This window comes from Myotis brandtii, unplaced genomic scaffold (assembly GCF_000412655.1).
Source record: "Myotis brandtii unplaced genomic scaffold, ASM41265v1 scaffold1282, whole genome shotgun sequence".
NCBI lineage: Eukaryota > Metazoa > Chordata > Mammalia > Chiroptera > Vespertilionidae > Myotis > Myotis brandtii.
In genome coordinates this window covers 248,538-266,471 of record NW_005354519.1, presented here as the reverse complement: position 1 = coordinate 266,471, position 17,934 = coordinate 248,538, and the positions used below count along the sequence as shown (strand labels likewise).

Genomic DNA, 17,934 nt, shown 5'->3' with positions numbered 1-17,934 from the left:
AACTCAAAATGAAAATTCCTGTGTCTAACCCAGAGCCTACTCCCCCAGAACTTTAAGACTTACGTGTAGCAGTTACATTTTAAAAGGCATTTACCTGAAGTTGACAAATGGGAATGGATTTGGTCAACTGCTCACAGAGTATTTTTGGTAGAAGTGAAAATTCCATAAAGTGAATTTTAAATTACTTGGTTTGTGGTTTGAAATTAAGTTAGAGTTTAGCGTTTTTAATAAGAATTATGGGTCTTTTGGCCACTGCTTTTGTGAGAAGCCATTTCATCTCCTGCTTTTATTGTGTATCCTATTATTTAAAGCTAATATAGCAACCTCTTTCACCCTCATCCAATACTTTTTGTTTGCATTTATTCTTTTTAAATTTTCAGTTATTCAGTAACTGTTGAGCTCCTGTATGTCAAATGCAGTGTGTTCTCATTCATAGGTGCATGTACGGCTTTGAAGTTCTATATTCAGCAGCATTTTCTAATCTGCATTTCATGGTCCTACATAAGTAGCTCGTGTCTCCTTGAAGTCAGTAAGATCTATTTTATACCTGGGGGATCCAGAGACACAGAAATAGCATCTTGAAGGTGTGCCAGGAGTGGAGCTGGCTTTAGAATTTAGTTCTCTCAATCTCCGCGCTCTTAGTTGTTTCTACCATTAAGAGAATGTCAGCAGTCCTGGTTCTCAAACACTTATTTGATTTTTAAGTTATTTTAAAATTTAATGTTATTAGTTAATTAAAGAATTGTCGTCTGTGCAGGGGAGACAGAAGTCAGTAGTTTACAGAATTGTTTCTTTTTCAAAACTCATTTTGCTCTCAGGAGTTCACAGCTCATGTTTGTGCTCTGTGTGTTAGAAAGATTGGTGTGACTCAAAGGCACCGTGTTGTTTTTCCAGGGAAGGACCTATCATCTCGGAGCAGAACAGATCTGGACTGCGTTTTTGGGAAAAGACAGAGTAAGAAGACACCCGAGGTATTAAGCTACCATATAGCTGATATGTTCTATTTCCACAGTTTGATTTTCAACTGTGTTTAGAACTGTTTATTATGATTAGTAGTTTTCAGACAAAGTTACCAAAAAAAAAAGCCTTTTAGAGGCTTCTAACAAAGGCTAAATGTGAGCCTCCTTAACAGTTGGTAGACAATATGTTTTATAAGGAATCTCTAAAAGGGATGTGTGTTATTTGGGTTTTATTGTTGTTGTATGAGGACTAGACTAAACTCAGGGATGAATCCTATGGCTGGTTTATTCAAGGGGAAAGTGTATCTCTCCCGTCTGCAGGAGAGAGGGAGGTCGCATGCAGCGATTGTGTGTGCTTTGCTCAGACGGCATCTCTCTATTTGGAATATGGCCTGGGGAGGAAGAACATCACATGTGAACTGCAGTTCTGGTCTGTTCCATCTTAAAACATTTTGAAACGGTGTTGGATCAGCATTGAGTCTGGAAGGGATTTAAAAGCAGTATTTTTTCCGCTGCATAATACTGTTTGTTTCAGAACTAGAAGATAAGAATAGGGTGACTCAACTATGCCTTAAGCAGGATGAATCTATAACTCATAATCCTAACTATTAAATCGGGCTGTGCAATATAGCACAACATTTTGGGGGGACCATTTTCAGCTGTAAGAAACAGCCCTGTATGTAGTTGGGATGTCAATATTAGAATTCTTAAAATACGGATTTTTAGAGATAATGGGATCAAAATATTTAAAATTGATGTTGTCTATGAAAATCTGGAATATATGGTTGCTACAGCTAATACTCAGCTGATCTAGTATGGCATACTTATATTCCTATATTGGTTCCTAGCCAAGGCCCTTGGTGACTGTAAAAAAAAAGTCTTGTTTCATTTATTTCTCATATTTCTCCAGACTGACAAATTTCCTCTGGATGATAGTTATTTGTTTCTTAATATTATTTTCAAAGACTTTGGAATGACCAGTTATTCGAAATTTTGGGACTACATTTTTAGTCTTTTAGCACTTTTCTGACCCTATACCTTTAGCTGTGAGGACAGAGGAAGCAGGCCCCAGAAAGGAAACCTAGGCCGCACAGCTTGCCGAGGGGTGGTGCCTGTAGGGCAGCTGAGTCATGCCAAAGGCAGGTGGGTCATTAGGGAGGAGGTGTTCTGATATCAGGTCATGCTGGATGCTTCATTCTCAAGAGGCTGCTGGAAAGAGCCGAGGTCATCAGACAACCTGCTTCTGGTCACACCTCTTGGTTAGTGTGTGACCTGGATTAGGCCCTCTGCCTGTTCACTAAAGAGTTTGCATCTGCCTTACCTCAGTCTTCCTCTTGAATCCCTCCTTTGACCATTGTCAGTAATTCAGGATGACCAAGGAAACTCACCTCTGCTCTGCCCTAACAGCCCCCTCCATGGCCACATCCTGCACCTTTGCTTTAGCCCCACGTCCCACCCTGGAGCCCCAATGCTAACCTTTCTGTTCCCACTCTCAGACTAGCATTCCTGCTTCACAGACTCTTCCAAATCCTTGTGTTCTCGGATCCCTTGATCCTCCCTTTTCTCCCTGCTGCCAACCCCTACTACCCCAACCCTCCTCTTCTCCAGCTCACTCTTTGCAATTTTACAGTTGAACAGGTCAGGGAAGGAGATATTATGTATGGGCCTTTGGTAGAATGTGAAAATAATTTATTTGCTAAGCACAAGAAAGGTTTTCGTTACAGAGATTAGAGGCTTCTAATCCTGGGCAGACATCTACTGGAGGACTTACTGGTGCCATGAGGTTCTCAGCAGTTTGGTGTTACTTGACTTTTTGGTGGTGTGGTCATTTGTGATCATGTTAAAGTGAGCCTGTGTTTGAGAAGCTTCAGAAATAATTGCCCACTAATAACCCAGGGAAAATCTATTTGGGTGCAGTTAGTGTAGAAAAGACACTGTGTTTTGTGCAAGATTTACATCCAGTACATCTCAGTCTTCATTCCATTTGGAAGTTTTCTTCTGAGAAATCCTTCTGAGATCCTAAGTGTCTGGCAGGGTGGGTTTATGTCCCAGCTCAGCTCTTGATCTGTAGCCGTGGTTCTCAGCAACACTTGCACTCAAATCACCTAAGGAGCTTTTTTAAAAAAATGCTAATGCCAGGGTTCCACCCCAGGCCAGTCAAATCTAAATCTTGGGTTAGGGTCCATGCATAAGTATTAAAAAAAGAAGAAAAAAAAATTAATAAAAAAGCCTACCCAGATGCTTGAGATGATTATTCTAATGTGTAATAAGGAGTAAGGCTTGAGAACCACTAGTCAAAGCCATGATGTGTAATTATACAGGGTGGGCAAAAGTAGTTTTACAGCTGTTCATAGGAAAAATAATATATTAATTAGTAAATAATAATACAAGAATAAACGGTTTCGCATACTCACAGCTGTAAACCTACTTTTGCCCCACCCTGTATTTGTGGACTTCCAGCGTTAGGGTAACGAGTGTTGCCTAGGACAGGGCTTCTCAAATCTTAATGTGTACATAAATCATCTGGGGAGTTTGTTAACCTGCAAATTCTGGTTCGTGAGGGTGGGTGGGACCCAAGATTCTGCTTTTCTGGGAGCTCCCAGGTGATGATGATGATGATGGTGGTGGTGGTGGTGCTGGTGGTGGTTGAGGCACCTCCCTGAGTAGGCGGGGCCACCGCAGTATTTTACATTTGACATATTCCTGTATGTATTAGTAAGATAAAGTGTCTTTAAATCTAGTTTCATTTTCAAACAACAAATTGAAAGTCAGAGTTTCTTTTAAATTTTACATATACCGAGATTTTCATATATGGAGTTTGCTTTTACTGAGGCACACCCGAATAAACTGTTGCTAAGAAACCTTACCTGTTAGTTACAACAGCCCTTATAGCCAAAGGCGGAAGGCCTTTGATCAGATCTGTTGGAAAATACAACCTCTTTTGGCTCCTGCTCGAAGTTGGGAAGAATATTGCTTTGTTTTTACTCCTTTGACCCCCATAGCAACATTGGCCTGAATTGTATTTGGCATTGCCAAGGCAAAGGCGCTGCTGCATTCACATACCTGAAGAATCTCTGAAACCAGAGCAGCTTGAAGGTGAAAGCAGTAAGGCCTCTCTGGTGCTCCGGAGAAGGTGCTGACATTGACGCGGTCCTTGCATCTAGATTTAAAGAATCTTGGACATTGACCATGTCTCGCTTGGGCAACATGTATCTCTCACAATAACCCATACTTACTAATTTCTACACCCCCTGACTGTTACAATAACAGAATTACAAGTTTATCAACCATCTGTGTGCCAGACATTATGCTAGGCACTTATGATAGTATCTCATTTAATCCTCCTACCAATCCTATGAAGTCGGCATTATTAGCACCTTTTTAGCAACGAGGAAACGGAGGCTCAGAAGTATTTGTTACAGAGCTCCAAAGTGGCACAAAGGGATTTAAATCCACAGAGTCCTTTCCCTCTAGCACAATACTGCCAGTGACAATGAACTTCTATTGCACTTTTAAAAATCTACATCTAAATGATTTAGTTGTGCTTTAGAAGTTTTCTTTTAGATTTTGTCAGAGACAAGTAGTTAATACTTTATCATAACTTTGTGGGGAAAATGATTGGCTGTTATTCTCATTTTGCTGAAAATAATGTTTGACTTTTAAAACTTCCGCCTTGCCTTCAGGCAAAGTTGAACTGGTGTGGGTTTAGGGCATGTTACAAATGCCTGGCCAGCTTTGGAAACGATTTTACTTTGTCATTGGAGCTGTAGGCTGGATTTAGAAAGAGCTAGGGTGAGTTTCTGTGGCATAGATACTGTGTCACTTGTGCACTTTCTGGTCTCAAATGAAATGAATGATCTGAATATATTTTATTCAAAAAATATCAACGGCTCTTGATTAATAATATGAGGGTTTTCTTTAAGCTTTTAATTTTGAAATAATTATAGACACACAGGAAGTTGCAAAGATATTCAGAGGTTCCGAGAGGTCCCATGTGCCCTTCACCCAGTTATCCCAGTGGTTACATCTGGCATAACTATAGTGCAGATGAAAACCACAAATTCACATTGGTACAATGTTTGTGTGTGGTTCCGTGCCACTTTATCACACTTGTGGGTCCTGTAACCTTGGTCTCGATTAATATGTAGACTATCCTTCCACCACAGAGATCTCCCTCATAGTCACATCCCCTCCCCCACCATCCCTAACCCCAGCAACCACTGTGCCAACAGAAATGTCTATTTGAAGTAGAATATGTGTGAACAGTCTGATCTCTCTCAGTTTGATGCTGAGTCTGCTCATATCAGTAATGATCAATCCACAAGTTTTAAAGGCTGATTGTAGTTTCCATAACCTACCTCCCAGTTATTCATGCTATTTATGTCTTCTATCTATGGGTCTTTAGAGAAAGCCTTGTGGAAAACAGATCGTTTGATGTCTTTAAAAAGTCCAAACCTGTCAATTACTAGTAAGTCATTTGCTTTAGTAATTCTGGAAACGTATCAAACTGTAAATACAAAGTGGCATCATCATTATGTGACAGTTTGTCGGTATAGGAAAGCTCCTTGGGCAGTAGCTCAGGGTGCACTTAGTGAGGTTGGTGAGTCCTTTAAATTGCATGAAAATGTGTGTGGGCATGTGTGCATGTATGTATATAAAGTTCAATGCTTTTATCAGATTTTCAAAGGAGTCCTTGATCCGAAAAAGAGCTTTAAAGTCCAGGACTATGCATAAAAATCTCTTCCTAGTTAAAATAAAAAAATCACTTCAAATGAAAATTTTCTTTGTTAGAGTAATAGGAGTGAGCCTTGTATTATGTAGTCAAACAAACTGTGCCAAGCCAAGAATCTGAATCCTTAATTCTCCATGTAACATATAGAAATAAAATAACACCAAAATAAAACAATCCAAGCTAAATGTTTACTAAGATGTCTAGGACACATTTATGAAATTTAAATGACGCTTTCTATCCTCTCTCTGACCTTCATGTGTCTGATGGAGAAATCTATCTGCTATATTTTTACAGGTGGATTTGTTCATCTGTCACATGTGCTGGACAGTGAACCACTTAACGAGAGAGGGAGGACCTGTGTGGTACCCATTTCTGGGTCCCCAGCATGTGATAAATTCGGTGCTTAGTGCATGGTAGGGATTCAGTAAATTGAAGCCTCATTGTTCTTCTCTTTTTTTAAATGGACTGAATTGCTACTCATGGTTTGTATAGTTTCATAATTAAATACTCGAAATATTTTGATCAGTAAATAAATATCTCTTCTTTGAGAGTAGAAATATTCATCAGCTAATTTCCAATTCTATGCCAAGCACACAGATTTTTGAGAGGGGATTATTGAATGAATGTGTGCTATGCCATTTTAAGTTTTTAAAAGTCAGTCTCATTTGCCAGAAATGAGCTTTCAGACATTGCACTTCCCTCTAGAATAGTTTTTCATCGGCTTGATCGTTTTCCACGGCTACGGAAGTTAAAGCCTTCCTGTCTTTTTAGGGACTATGTTCACTTTATTGGCACTTGGTGCTCCCTTAAGCCACGAGGCTGCCTGGAGCACTGCTTCCCTAGCCAGATCTGGCTGTTCAGAACTGCTTGCTTAAACAGTGAAAGACCATCACAAACTATCAATTGCCCTGAAAACTTCTAATAAACTCTTCAATGTGGGAATGGCTGGTTATATATTTCCATACATTTTTAATTTTCAAGTCCTTTTCCCCACTGTTTTTGTACTATATTAATCAGAAGACAGTAACTCTGGATTGGAGTGCACCTAAATTAGAGGTGTATGCACTTTCTACAGAGACAAAGAAATGATCAATTATATTGAATTGAAATTACTAGGGCCCTAGAGACCTGCAGCAGGTACTTGTGCTGGCCAGTGTGCGTGTGTGTCTTTTCTCACTTGGTTTGCAAGTTGGAATCAGAGACATTGAAAAACAAATTCCATTAGTTCCTATCTGGTTGAACTTCCTGATGTTCCTTTTTTTTTTTTAGAATTCTCTCATTTTTTCCCTCCCCCACCTTACCAGTTTCCTTCCTCTATCCAGCTTGTTTCCTGATTCAGCCTTATCACTAGAGAAAATACTCCTGAACCATATCAAGGAATTAGAATGTATTACCAGCATTTCTACTTTGTTTCACCAAACAGCATTTTTCTGACATAGTCTCTTGGCAAAATAATTGTCAGTCTCTTTGCCTGATTGAATTAGAAACCTAGTGAGAATTATATTCTCCCAGGGTACCCAATTAATGATCACTTCCTTGAATTCTCCTGATGGCCTTTGCTTTTTGAACCAAAGTATGACTTTTTTATGCTTTTATTGTCAATAATCATGAATCTCCGTTCTTTTTCATTTCTTACTGATCATCAAATCTGAAAATGAACTTTAAGCAGATCCTTCTTTTTTCGTTTGTTGAATTCATGGGGTATTTTTGGACCATTCTTTCTTCTAGTACTATAAACTGCCCTAAGCACATCATAGGGGAAGATCACTGGGAAAAGAAGAGACCTTTTCATTTTTACTTGAAATGTCTTTGAATTGGACACTGTTATTTCTCCTTACTTCTGAATTTTCATGTTAATGACGTATATTTATGAATTGGGTTGAGTTTTGTAAATGGTTTATGGGATTTAGACTTAAATTTGAACCTTTCCTATTCCTGCAACTCCTACCACTTTGCCTTCGCCTCCTCACCGAGATATGGGCATCAGCATTCAAGAGTTGGGCAGATTTTCCAGCCTAGTGTTGGCTAACCTTCTAGTGAAGAACTTTTAGTTACAGATAAATTTAAGCTAAGTTCACAACCAGGCCAAATAATATATTTAATGTCTGAAGTTTATTGTTTGTCATCAGTGATGACTTCAGTAATTCTTGTCATCACTTGACCATTGATAACAAAACCAAGGTTCAAAATAATCTCTCTAAGTTGGGACATTTAGCTAAAACTAAGTAGATGAAATTTTATGACAATGTGTAAAGTCTCATTTAATCCTGGAAAAATTTAATTTTAATTTGGTAACAGCAGGGTGAGAATTAAATTAGAGGCTAGGGCATGTAACTTGACCACAAGTTCAACCAAAATATGTAGAATGTCAGCTATCCTGAGTGCAGCCTTGGGCTGCTTTAGATGGGTTATGCCCACATGCTGAAAGCAATGGGCTTTTTGCTTGTTTTCTGCACTGATGACTATATTTGAACTGTTCTGTTCACGACTCGGTGCCCTATTTTAAAAGAGTGCATTCAGAGAATGCCATTAGGGATATATTGGAAAGAATGTGATACACAGGCACTAGCAGGCGGGCAGTTGGGAAATGATGCCTGACCACAGAGAGGTCCTGACTTTGAATGTTGGATGCTCTCAGTGGTCCTCTAGAAAAGGAACAGTTTTGTTTGGTTTGTTTCATAAGGAAGAACTAGTGCTAATGGATGATATTCATAGAAAGATTTCTACTCCGAGAAAGAAAGCAGCGTGGGTTGATAAACTGGCCAGCTACAGGAAGTACTTTGTGGTTAGAGGTAGGAGTACCTCTTATAAGGGGTAGGAGTCTGCACTAAACGCATGAGTCCTTCCAAGTCTAAGTTTCCTTGGTTCTGGAGTAAAGAGAACACATGAAATACACCTGAAATGCTACTTGACCTGAAGTTTTACATTATCTATGCTTTTTATTCCATAGATGAATGTGAAAAGTCTTTGATGTATTCAAACAAGATATCAAATAATCTTGAGGTAAAATAGCAAATTGTCTTAGTGAATTAAGGCTTAAAAGAGTTATTAGAAATTCTGAGTATTAAAGTGAAATGAGCAGTCTTGGATGTTCTTATTTTATCTGTAAACTCAGTTTTCTTATCTATAAAATGAGAGTGTTGAATTCTGTGTTCTAGTAGTAGATTCTATTTTCCAAAGATGGCCTCAGTGATATCTCCCTTTTCACCTACTCTTCTCAGTTGACCCTTGCCACTTTGTCCTCAGTAGGTGGAGCCTAGTCCTTTCCCCTTCCATCTGGGCAGGCTTATGACTTGCTGTAGCCAGTGGAATCTAGTGGTGGGGGTGTTGTGTGACTCCTGGGGCCTTGTTAGCTAAAATGCTTGCTCTTGAAACCTTCACCCTATGGGTAAGCAGTTCAGCTGCCTTGAGCCCCCAAGCTGTAAGAAAGCCCAAGGTAGTGCACGTGGAGAGACCGAGACTCAGAGAGTTATAAAGAGAGAGAGGTGTCTGGCCAGCCCCCTGCCAGGCCAGCTCTAACCACTTTTGACCACAGCCCTGTTAGAGAGACTCTTAGCCAGAACTGCCCAGCCAACCTCTTTGACTTGCTGACCCACAGAAATAGTGAGTAATCGTGAAATGATTTTAAGCCGCTACATTTTTGGGTGGTTTGGCATCTAGATCACTGAAATGTCTCTCTAGGATCCCTCATCCTATGTTTCTCTGATTACACATTGATGGTGAACATGGTATAACCATCTTAACCAGTAGAATGAAGAAATGATGCCATCTAATGAAATGTCCTATTTCTCTAGTTTCTTCTACAGGGAGGCTCAGTCAGTGGAATATAGTTGAAAATAGGCACTTTAGAGTTTAATAAGCCTGCATTTGAGGCCATGAATAGTTTTGAAGATTATGTGATTTGAGGCAAGTTATTTAACCTCTATAAACCTCAACTTCTTCATTAATAAAATGGGGCTGATAAAATGTGTAGGATTAATGAATAAGCCATGTAAATCTCTTAGCAAAGTTCTTAGCATGTAATAACTGCCCAGTGCCTCTTAGTTGTTGCTAAGATCACTATTATAATTGTTAACACACTCAAATTTAAGGTGGTGAGTACTAATTTCCACTGAAACATAATTTTGAAATGAGAAAATTTTAATCCATATGTGCACAGTTACATGCTGCACAATATGTAATATAAATGTACTCACTAAATTCACTCATTGCCAGTAAGTTCTCCATTTTCTCCAAGCCCTCTAGCAAAGAGGCTTTTCATATGCCATTATAGCAATTACAGAGACTTCTTAGCATATCAATTTTGTTTTACTTAATATTTAAGATAAGGAATGATCTTCCTTCTAAAATGACATCTGTACAATTTTGTTGAGTTTAGGCATTTGTTTAGAGTATGAAGAACTCATTGCTTTAAAAAAGTGAAAGAAAATGGAGATAGAAGCCCTTTATCATCATCATTTATTGAGTATCCATGGAGATGATGGTAGTGAACTTAATAAAATTTATACTATCTGTATTCCCAAAATATCTATAGTGTTATAGTACCTTTAGAGTCTGTTTATGTAAAGGTAATAGGATCCCAAGGACAGAAAGACCTTTTAGGATCATGCCCCTACTTTATGTCCCTGTACCCAAGTAGGACTATTTCTGATTTCTTCTTAGTCTGATTTAAATATCAATAAGAAGGAAAACAGATTTTAATGAGAGCTTCAGAGATTAAGCTAGTTATAAAGAATGTTCCCATTTAAGGAACATTTATGAATGGTCGCCTCCTAACTGCCAGCCTGATCGCCCCCTAACTGCTCCCCCCCTGCTGGCCTGATCGCCTCTAATCACCTCTGCCTCAGCCCCTGCCACCGTGGCTTTGTCCAGAAGGACGTCCAGAAGATGTCTGGTCTGATTAGCATATTACCCTTTTATTAGTATAGATGGGAAAGCAGGAAAAACTTCTGAAGTTAACTATTCTGTATTTATTGAGTACCCAGTGTGTCCCAGTTATTACTCTAATTGCTGAAACTATAAAGACAATAGTACTTGGCCCCTTCAAGGAAGTCATGGTCCTCTGCTAGAGGAGATAGAAATATAAACGTATTGAACATAATGTAATCAGTTCTCTATGAGAGTCTAACAGTGTATTTTTCCCATAGCAGCTTGAGCCATCTTTTGAAAATGTAATTGAGGTCATGTCACTGCTTTTTTCAAAGCTCTCCCAAGTGTCCTTGTCACACTCAGAGTAAAGGGCAGATCCTTACAGTGGCCTACAGTCCTGCATGATCCTCTCTTCCACTTCCCCTCCCTCCATCACACACACCTCTCTCTCTTTCTCTTTCTCTCTCACACATGCGCACACAGTTGCCCTTGCTCATCTTCTGTTTTGATCTTGCCCACTCACTCTGCTCTGGTGACACTGGCTTCCTTGCCATTCCTCCGGCACTTCAGGATTGCTCCCGCCTCAGTTTCTTTACTTGGTAGCCCCTCTACATGGAATGGCTTGCCCCCTACCTCGCTCACACTTTGTCATCTCAGTCAGTCTTCCTTAATTACCCTATTTGTATTTGAAAATGCAAGCAGTAACAACAAAAACCCTGTCATTCTTATACCTCTTCTTTGCCTTATTTTTCTCCATAGCAGTTATCACCATCTGATTTACTGAGTAGTTTACTTATTTCCTGTCTTCCTCAGAGTGAAACAGGAATTTTTGTACTCTTATAGCACCGAGAACCATGCCTAGCATCCAGCAGATTCTCAGTGACACTTTTGTGAATCAAATTCAGTTGTTGGAGAATGCTTTAAACACAAAGGGAACACCAGACCAGGGAGCCACTAATTCTTACTGGGGATGTGAGGAAAATTTACAGAGAGGAATTGTTAATTGATTGAGCCCAAAGGGCAGGAGTCTCTGGGTGGATCAGTCATAGAAAAGAAGATGTGACATGAACAATACTTATCCTGGGTCTCAAATTCAAATGCCAGTGGGGTCCAGGCATGTAACTAAACGTGTAGGTAAATAGTCTGACTTTAAGGCAACAGGGAATCAGGGGAACTGATACCCTGTCTGAAAGTATCCAAGATTCATAAATAATAACGATGGTGGTGGTGGTGCTAAATTTTCTCCAGGACAAGTGAATAATGTTTGTGGTCTCATCTAGCACCGACTGGTAGCTGGTAATCTTTGGCTTACTTGAAGGTGAGGAAGCTGGCTAGTTTTATGTGCTTAAGTGTGGGAATTACCCAGCAAAGACTAGCTGCTTAGAACCATCTTGTTGAGTGTACTTGGCAGCACTGAATATATTTAAGATGTGCTTTTCATCTCCTGGATATGTGAATATTCATATCTATCCCCTATAGGAACTTGATTTGAACTTCTACCTCTTTGTGCTTTGATAGCTGTCAAATGCATGGGGATGGACAAGAAGCTTCGAGAACTTGTGCATTTGGGCCACTGCCTGACTAGAGGGAGATCAGTGTGTAAATAGTGCCTGAGATCGGGTTACTGGCTGGCCTCTTCTAATTCAGAGTGCAGGCAAAATCATTCCAAGTGAGTAAGAAGCATTGCAGAGCTAGATTTTCTATTGAGCACGGCTTTTGATAAAAGGAAGAAGAGCTGGATATTGACTTTTTGGTGCCTGTTCTATCAGTGGTCTGTTAATCAACAGAGGATAAATTATTGCTCTTCAGAAACAGGAAAGGACCCCCTTGGCTTGAAGGCACTTCTACCTTTCTTTTCTTTGTTTTTTTTCTCTTTATTGGTAGAGGCTCTTTTCTCCAGCCATTTGCTCCTTGGGGGTTTTGTTAAGGACTGAAGGGAAACTGAAGGGAGCTCTTTTGATTTATCTTCTATCCTTTCCTTTTGGTCACTCCACGGGGCTAAAATAGCCGAGTTGGCTTTAATATGTCGCCATTAGAGACCAAACATTAGCTGGAATAAACCATCATGCCTCACAATGAAAAATGTCCCCTGATTGGCTAATTAATCAGTCAAAGGGGAATGACATGGCTCTCGGCTTGAGGGACTCTGCTAGAGAGAAACAGGCTGTTGATAAATGGTTTTCCAACAAATTCATATATCAAGGAAACTTAGTCATTTTTTAACTCTAGTTTGTGTGACTGCAATTTTTTTCCAACTTTTTCTTTTCTGCTGCTCTTGCTGTTTAGGCTGCGTTTTTGTTGTTGATAAAAGAAATACAGGATTTTAGATATGAGAAAATAAATGCTTTCTGCTTATTCATGTCAGTTTGATTGCTTTTGATTATCTAGGTATATCAATAAGTGAATTCAAATAGCTATTTCCAAAATGATTTATAAAATGATTAAAATTTCCTGGCTTCCTTTAAAGCTAAGAACTCCAGATTTCTGTCCACACTGCCTGAGTTCAAATCCTGGTCCCATCAGTTTCTAGTAATAAGATTCTAGGCAAGTTGTGTGCTTTAATTTCCTCATCTTTAAAAGGGGGATAATAATAGTGTCATCCAATAGCATTATTGTGAAAATTAAATGATATCATATGTAAAGCTTGGCACATATGATTACATATATATATTATTTGTTTGTTTGTTTTTTGTTTGCTTGTTTTTGTTAATCCTCACCCGAGGATATTTTTTCCATTGATCTCCAGAGAGAGTTGGGAGGGCGTCCCACATTGATCCCAGGAACTTTTAATTTTTTTTTGAATCTTCACTGGAGGATATGTTTATTAATTTTTAGAGAGAGGGAAAGAGAGAGAGAGAGAAAGAGAAAGAGAGAAAGAGACATCAATGTGAGAGAGACACATCGATTGGTTGCCTCCTGCATGCACCCGACCAGGGCCAGGGATGGAACCTGCAACCCAGATATGTGCTTTTGACAAGGAATTGAACCTGTGACCCTTTGGTGTATGAGCCAACACTCTTAACCACTGAGCAACACCAGCCAGGACTGATTACTTTTTAAATGTTCATTATTAATTTTTAATCAAAGTAATAAATGCACATAGATTTTTAAAATTGAGCTGCACTAAACAGCACGAAAAATGGCATTCTTCAATTATGCCCCTCACTTCTTCACTTCCCAAGCCTGCTTCCTACAGCACTGCCAGTTCTTTTTAAATTACATGATATTTATCTTTATTAATTTTCCTTTTAAAGTTAAATTTATTGGGATGACATTGGTTAATAAGATTATGTAGGTTTCAAGTATACAGTTCTATGATACATCATCTCTATATTACATTTGTGCCCACCACACAAAGTCAAATTATCTTCTGCCACTATATTTCTGACCCCCTTTACCTTTTACTATCCATCCCCCTCTGATAACCACCATGCTGTTGTCTGTATCTTTGAGTTTTTGTTTGTTTTTCTAATTTATTAATTTGTTGCTTTCAGTTTTATAGCCCACATATTAGTGAAATCATATGGTCCTTAACTTTTTCTGTCTGACTTATTTCACTATCTTACATTGACTTTCTTGATGTGTTAATTTTTAACATTTTCTCCACTTCTATTTTGGGAGATTAGGATTTAGGTCTTTTGCCACTCCAAATGCTGATATATTACAATTACTAGTTAATTTGGTATTTGGTGTTTATATTATTATGACTATGTAAATACCATTCCCTGTTTAGCGAAGTAATGTACTGTAATTACATTTCCTTCTACAAGTTTGTATTGTTTTCTGGAGAGGAACAAAAGGTGCATCTATGTAATTTTCCCCATGCCCTCTACTAGCCTCAATATAAAGCTTTCTGCGGTGTCAAACACATCGAATACTCTGTCTCATCAGCCTTTCCCCAGGAGAGCACCCTCCTAGGACCCCCTTCTTCCTGCTCAACCTGGACTGGCTGTTTGGTTTGCTCCACTCCAGCATCCTAGACACTGCCCTCCACCTGCTCCTGTTACCTCCTCTGTCCTGAATCCTACCTCCCTTCACATCTTCAGCAGCTTTCTGAGAAGCGGTGCAGGTCTGAAATCTCTATCCTAATATCATGGTAGACTGTGTGGGTAAGGAATTCTGGGTTGGAAATTATTTTCTTTTAGAATTTTGAAGATATTACTCTAGTGCAGTGGTTCTCAACCTTCTGGCCCTTTAAATACAGTTTCTCATGTTGCGATCCATAAAATTATTTTCATTGCTACTTCATAACTGTAATGTTGCTACTGTTATGAGTCGTAATGTAAATATCTGATATGCAGGATGGTCTTAGGCGACCCCTGTGAAAGGGTCGTTCGACCGCCAAAGGGGTCGCGACCCATAGGTTGAGAACCGCTGCTCTAGTGTCTTCTGATATCAGTTCTTGCTATTCATTGATCCCTTATACATATCTGTTTTCTTTGTCTTATCTTCAGGATTTTTTAGGATCTTTTTATCTTTGAATTTCTAAAATCTTATGGAAATGTGAGTTGGATGGGTTTTTATTCACCAGACACTTGATAGGCCTTCTGATGTGAAGATTCATGTCCTTTCGTCAGTTCTGGAAAATTACCTTTTATTCATTCTTTGATAATTTTTCCACCTCTGTTTTCTCTGGAAGAAAGTAGTTACATGGTAGACTTCTTGGATTATTCATAGATCTTTAAAATATTTTCTTCTATTTTCCTGTATCTTTGTTTTGCTTTGGGGAAATTTTTCTTGAGTTTATCTTCTAAACTTTCTATTAAAATTTTTTATTTTGCTCTCATATTTTTAATTTCCAAGAGCCATTTCTCATCATCTAATTGTTCCTGTCTATTTACTTATTTTAAAATAGCATCTTGTTCTTGTTTTATGAATACAATATATTTCTTTGTCTCAGAATGCATTATGATACGAGATTTACAAATTGTTTTCTGTCTTTTTCCTCTGAGCTCCTTTTTTCTTTGGGATTTAAGAGTCAATCAGTGAACAGCTGATTGGAAGCTGTTTGCATCGTCAGCACAGCTTATCTGGTGAGTTATGCTGTAGCATGTTCATGGTGAATTGGCCTTTCCTTGGGTCACACCCCAGATGTCAGAACTTGCAGGTCTGTTCTTCAGTGGGGTTCAGTTTCCCCAGAAAGACACTCTTGCTTGGGGAACATGGCCTAGATTCTGGTAAGGGATGGGGTGGGGAGGACCTTACACATATATCCTGGCCTGTTCTGGCTTCCTTATTCTCAGGCAGCATCTCAGCCTGCCCTCCAGCTGCAACCGAGGTCTTACCCAGCAGAGCCTCTCAAGTTCAGTCTTTCCAGAGATTAACCTTGTTGTCTCCTCATGAATTTTTATTTTAGATGGAACACTAAGATAAAATCCTTTCACGTCAGAAGAAAAATTTGTTTGAAAATTTAACAACCCCTTTTTCCGTCCATAAATTCCACAATGTAAACTATTTTATTTCAGAAATCTTGGGAGGTGCGGAGAGCTGTTGTTTTCCAATTCTGTCCCTAGCATTATTTCCATTTTAAACAAAAAACAAACAAAAATTTGCCCAGTTTACTTCCTTGTAAGGTGTATTTATACAGGATTGTCCTAGAAACCATCTGAATTTTAAATGATCTCTAGTGGACCTCCCCTTCTACACGCATATTTTCTCTTTCCCCTCCGCCTCCTCATGACTATTTCCTACACACATCCCTGGAACATGAGCCTGAATAAGACTGAAAAGCCCCCCCTTTACATGAAGGAGGTAGAACTTATTTGTCATTATTCTTCCTTTCCCTTAGCCCTATATATTCTTTCTAGGAGTTAAGCACAAGTAATTTGCCAAGTGCCTCAGTTGTCTAAAATATCATGGAAATATGCAATTCTTAATTTATCCTATAGAAATATGTGAGTGGATTGCAGAAAATGCTCTGAGCCTACAGAATTGCATTGTTGTTATTACCCTGATAAAGAAGCCTTTTGGGTGTGATTCCTCTAGCCAGCAAGCTTCATCTGTTGCTGATTTTCTCCCAGCACCCATTGCAGAAGGTCGTAGGTCATATGTCTTGCCCCTGGCTCCCATTTTCCCCTCCCATAGAAACAATGCAAGGTGCTCTGCCAGGAGAGACAGGCCTCATCCACTGCAGGTCTGCCTTTCTTAGACATTATAATTGCACTGTTGGGAAAGATCAATGGAAACTAGTTATGATGTTGAAGTGGGAAGAATAATTTACTGAGTGGCAGAAATATCTCCATTTCAGTCTTAGATCTATTGATAACTAACTACTTTTTTGGCCTTGAGACAAGCCTTAATCTCTTTGCTCCTGAGTTTCAGATTGAAGTGTTGGCGGGCTCACTTTCTGTGAGAATGATGATGAGTTGATTAAACCCTTACCCAGAGTAGTAGAGAGAAAGAGTAACAACACTAAGCAACCTTTTCCTCATTGTGTATCTTATTTACCCAGTGTAGTTGGATAATGAACTTGACTATGATCTTTAAATTTTCTTTCCTTTGACTGTCTTATCCAGTCAGACTATCACCAACTCCTATTGATTTTATATTTTTAATATCTACAGCATTCATCCTGCTTTTCCATTTTTACCAATATCCTGATCATCATTACTGCCAATTGTCATTACCCCTGAATTACTCTCCTAACTGATCTTCCTGACTCCAGTCCCCCCCCCCTTAAAGAACGTCCTATTATTATCTACTTTCTCAAACACCCTCCTAGTATTCTGCCCTCCTTCAGTAGTCCCCTATGTCTAACAAATGCACACTCCTTTAGGGGTGGGCAAACTTTTTGACTCGAGGGCCACAATGGGTTCTTAAACTGGACCAGAGGGCCGGAACAAAAGCATGGATGGAGTGTTTGTGTGAACTAATATAAATTCAAAGTAAACATCATTACATAAAAGGGTTTTTTTTTTTTTTTTTTTTTAGTTTTATTCATTTCAAACGGGCCGGATCCAGCCCGCGGGCCATAGTTTGCCCACGGCTGTTAGACTCTCACCACCTCACCCTGACCTCTGTTCCCGACGCTCCTGCCACTGATCCATAATACAGATCTCCACCAGGAGTGCCTCAGTCACTCCAGACATCCTTTGTCTCACAGTTTTGTTTCCCCACAACATTGCCTCCACTTTCACTGCCCTCACCTCATCCACTCTTGCTGTCTGAGTCTTTCCAATGCAGCTCAAATCCTGCTTCCCTCCGTTGAGGAAGGAAGAGAAGGAATGCACAGTTGTTCAATCAAACAAACATTGATAAAAAGAAGTCTTGGCTTATTCATGTATTCAGCAGATTTTTTTTTTCCTATTCTGTAACTCTTTATTTTAATTGTTTTTTTGCTTATAGTATTAAAAAGTGTATTTTATATGTTTTCTT

The 17,934-nt window shown here is 39.1% G+C and overlaps 1 protein-coding gene across 2 annotated transcripts in view; it reads left to right on the top strand.

The window, feature by feature from the left end:
• PINX1 (PIN2/TERF1 interacting, telomerase inhibitor 1) overlaps positions 1–17,934 on the top strand; it is a 73,057-nt gene that overhangs the window by 17,858 nt on the left and 37,265 nt on the right. Inside the window, exon 6 of one of the 2 annotated variants that reach the window (XM_014534294.1) lies at positions 895–971. The exons of the other annotated variant lie outside the window; for it this stretch is intronic. Within the exon in view, the coding sequence (XP_014389780.1) occupies positions 895–971 (77 nt within the window). The remainder of the gene's footprint in view (positions 1–894; positions 972–17,934) is intronic. 2 annotated transcript variants of the gene reach the window in all.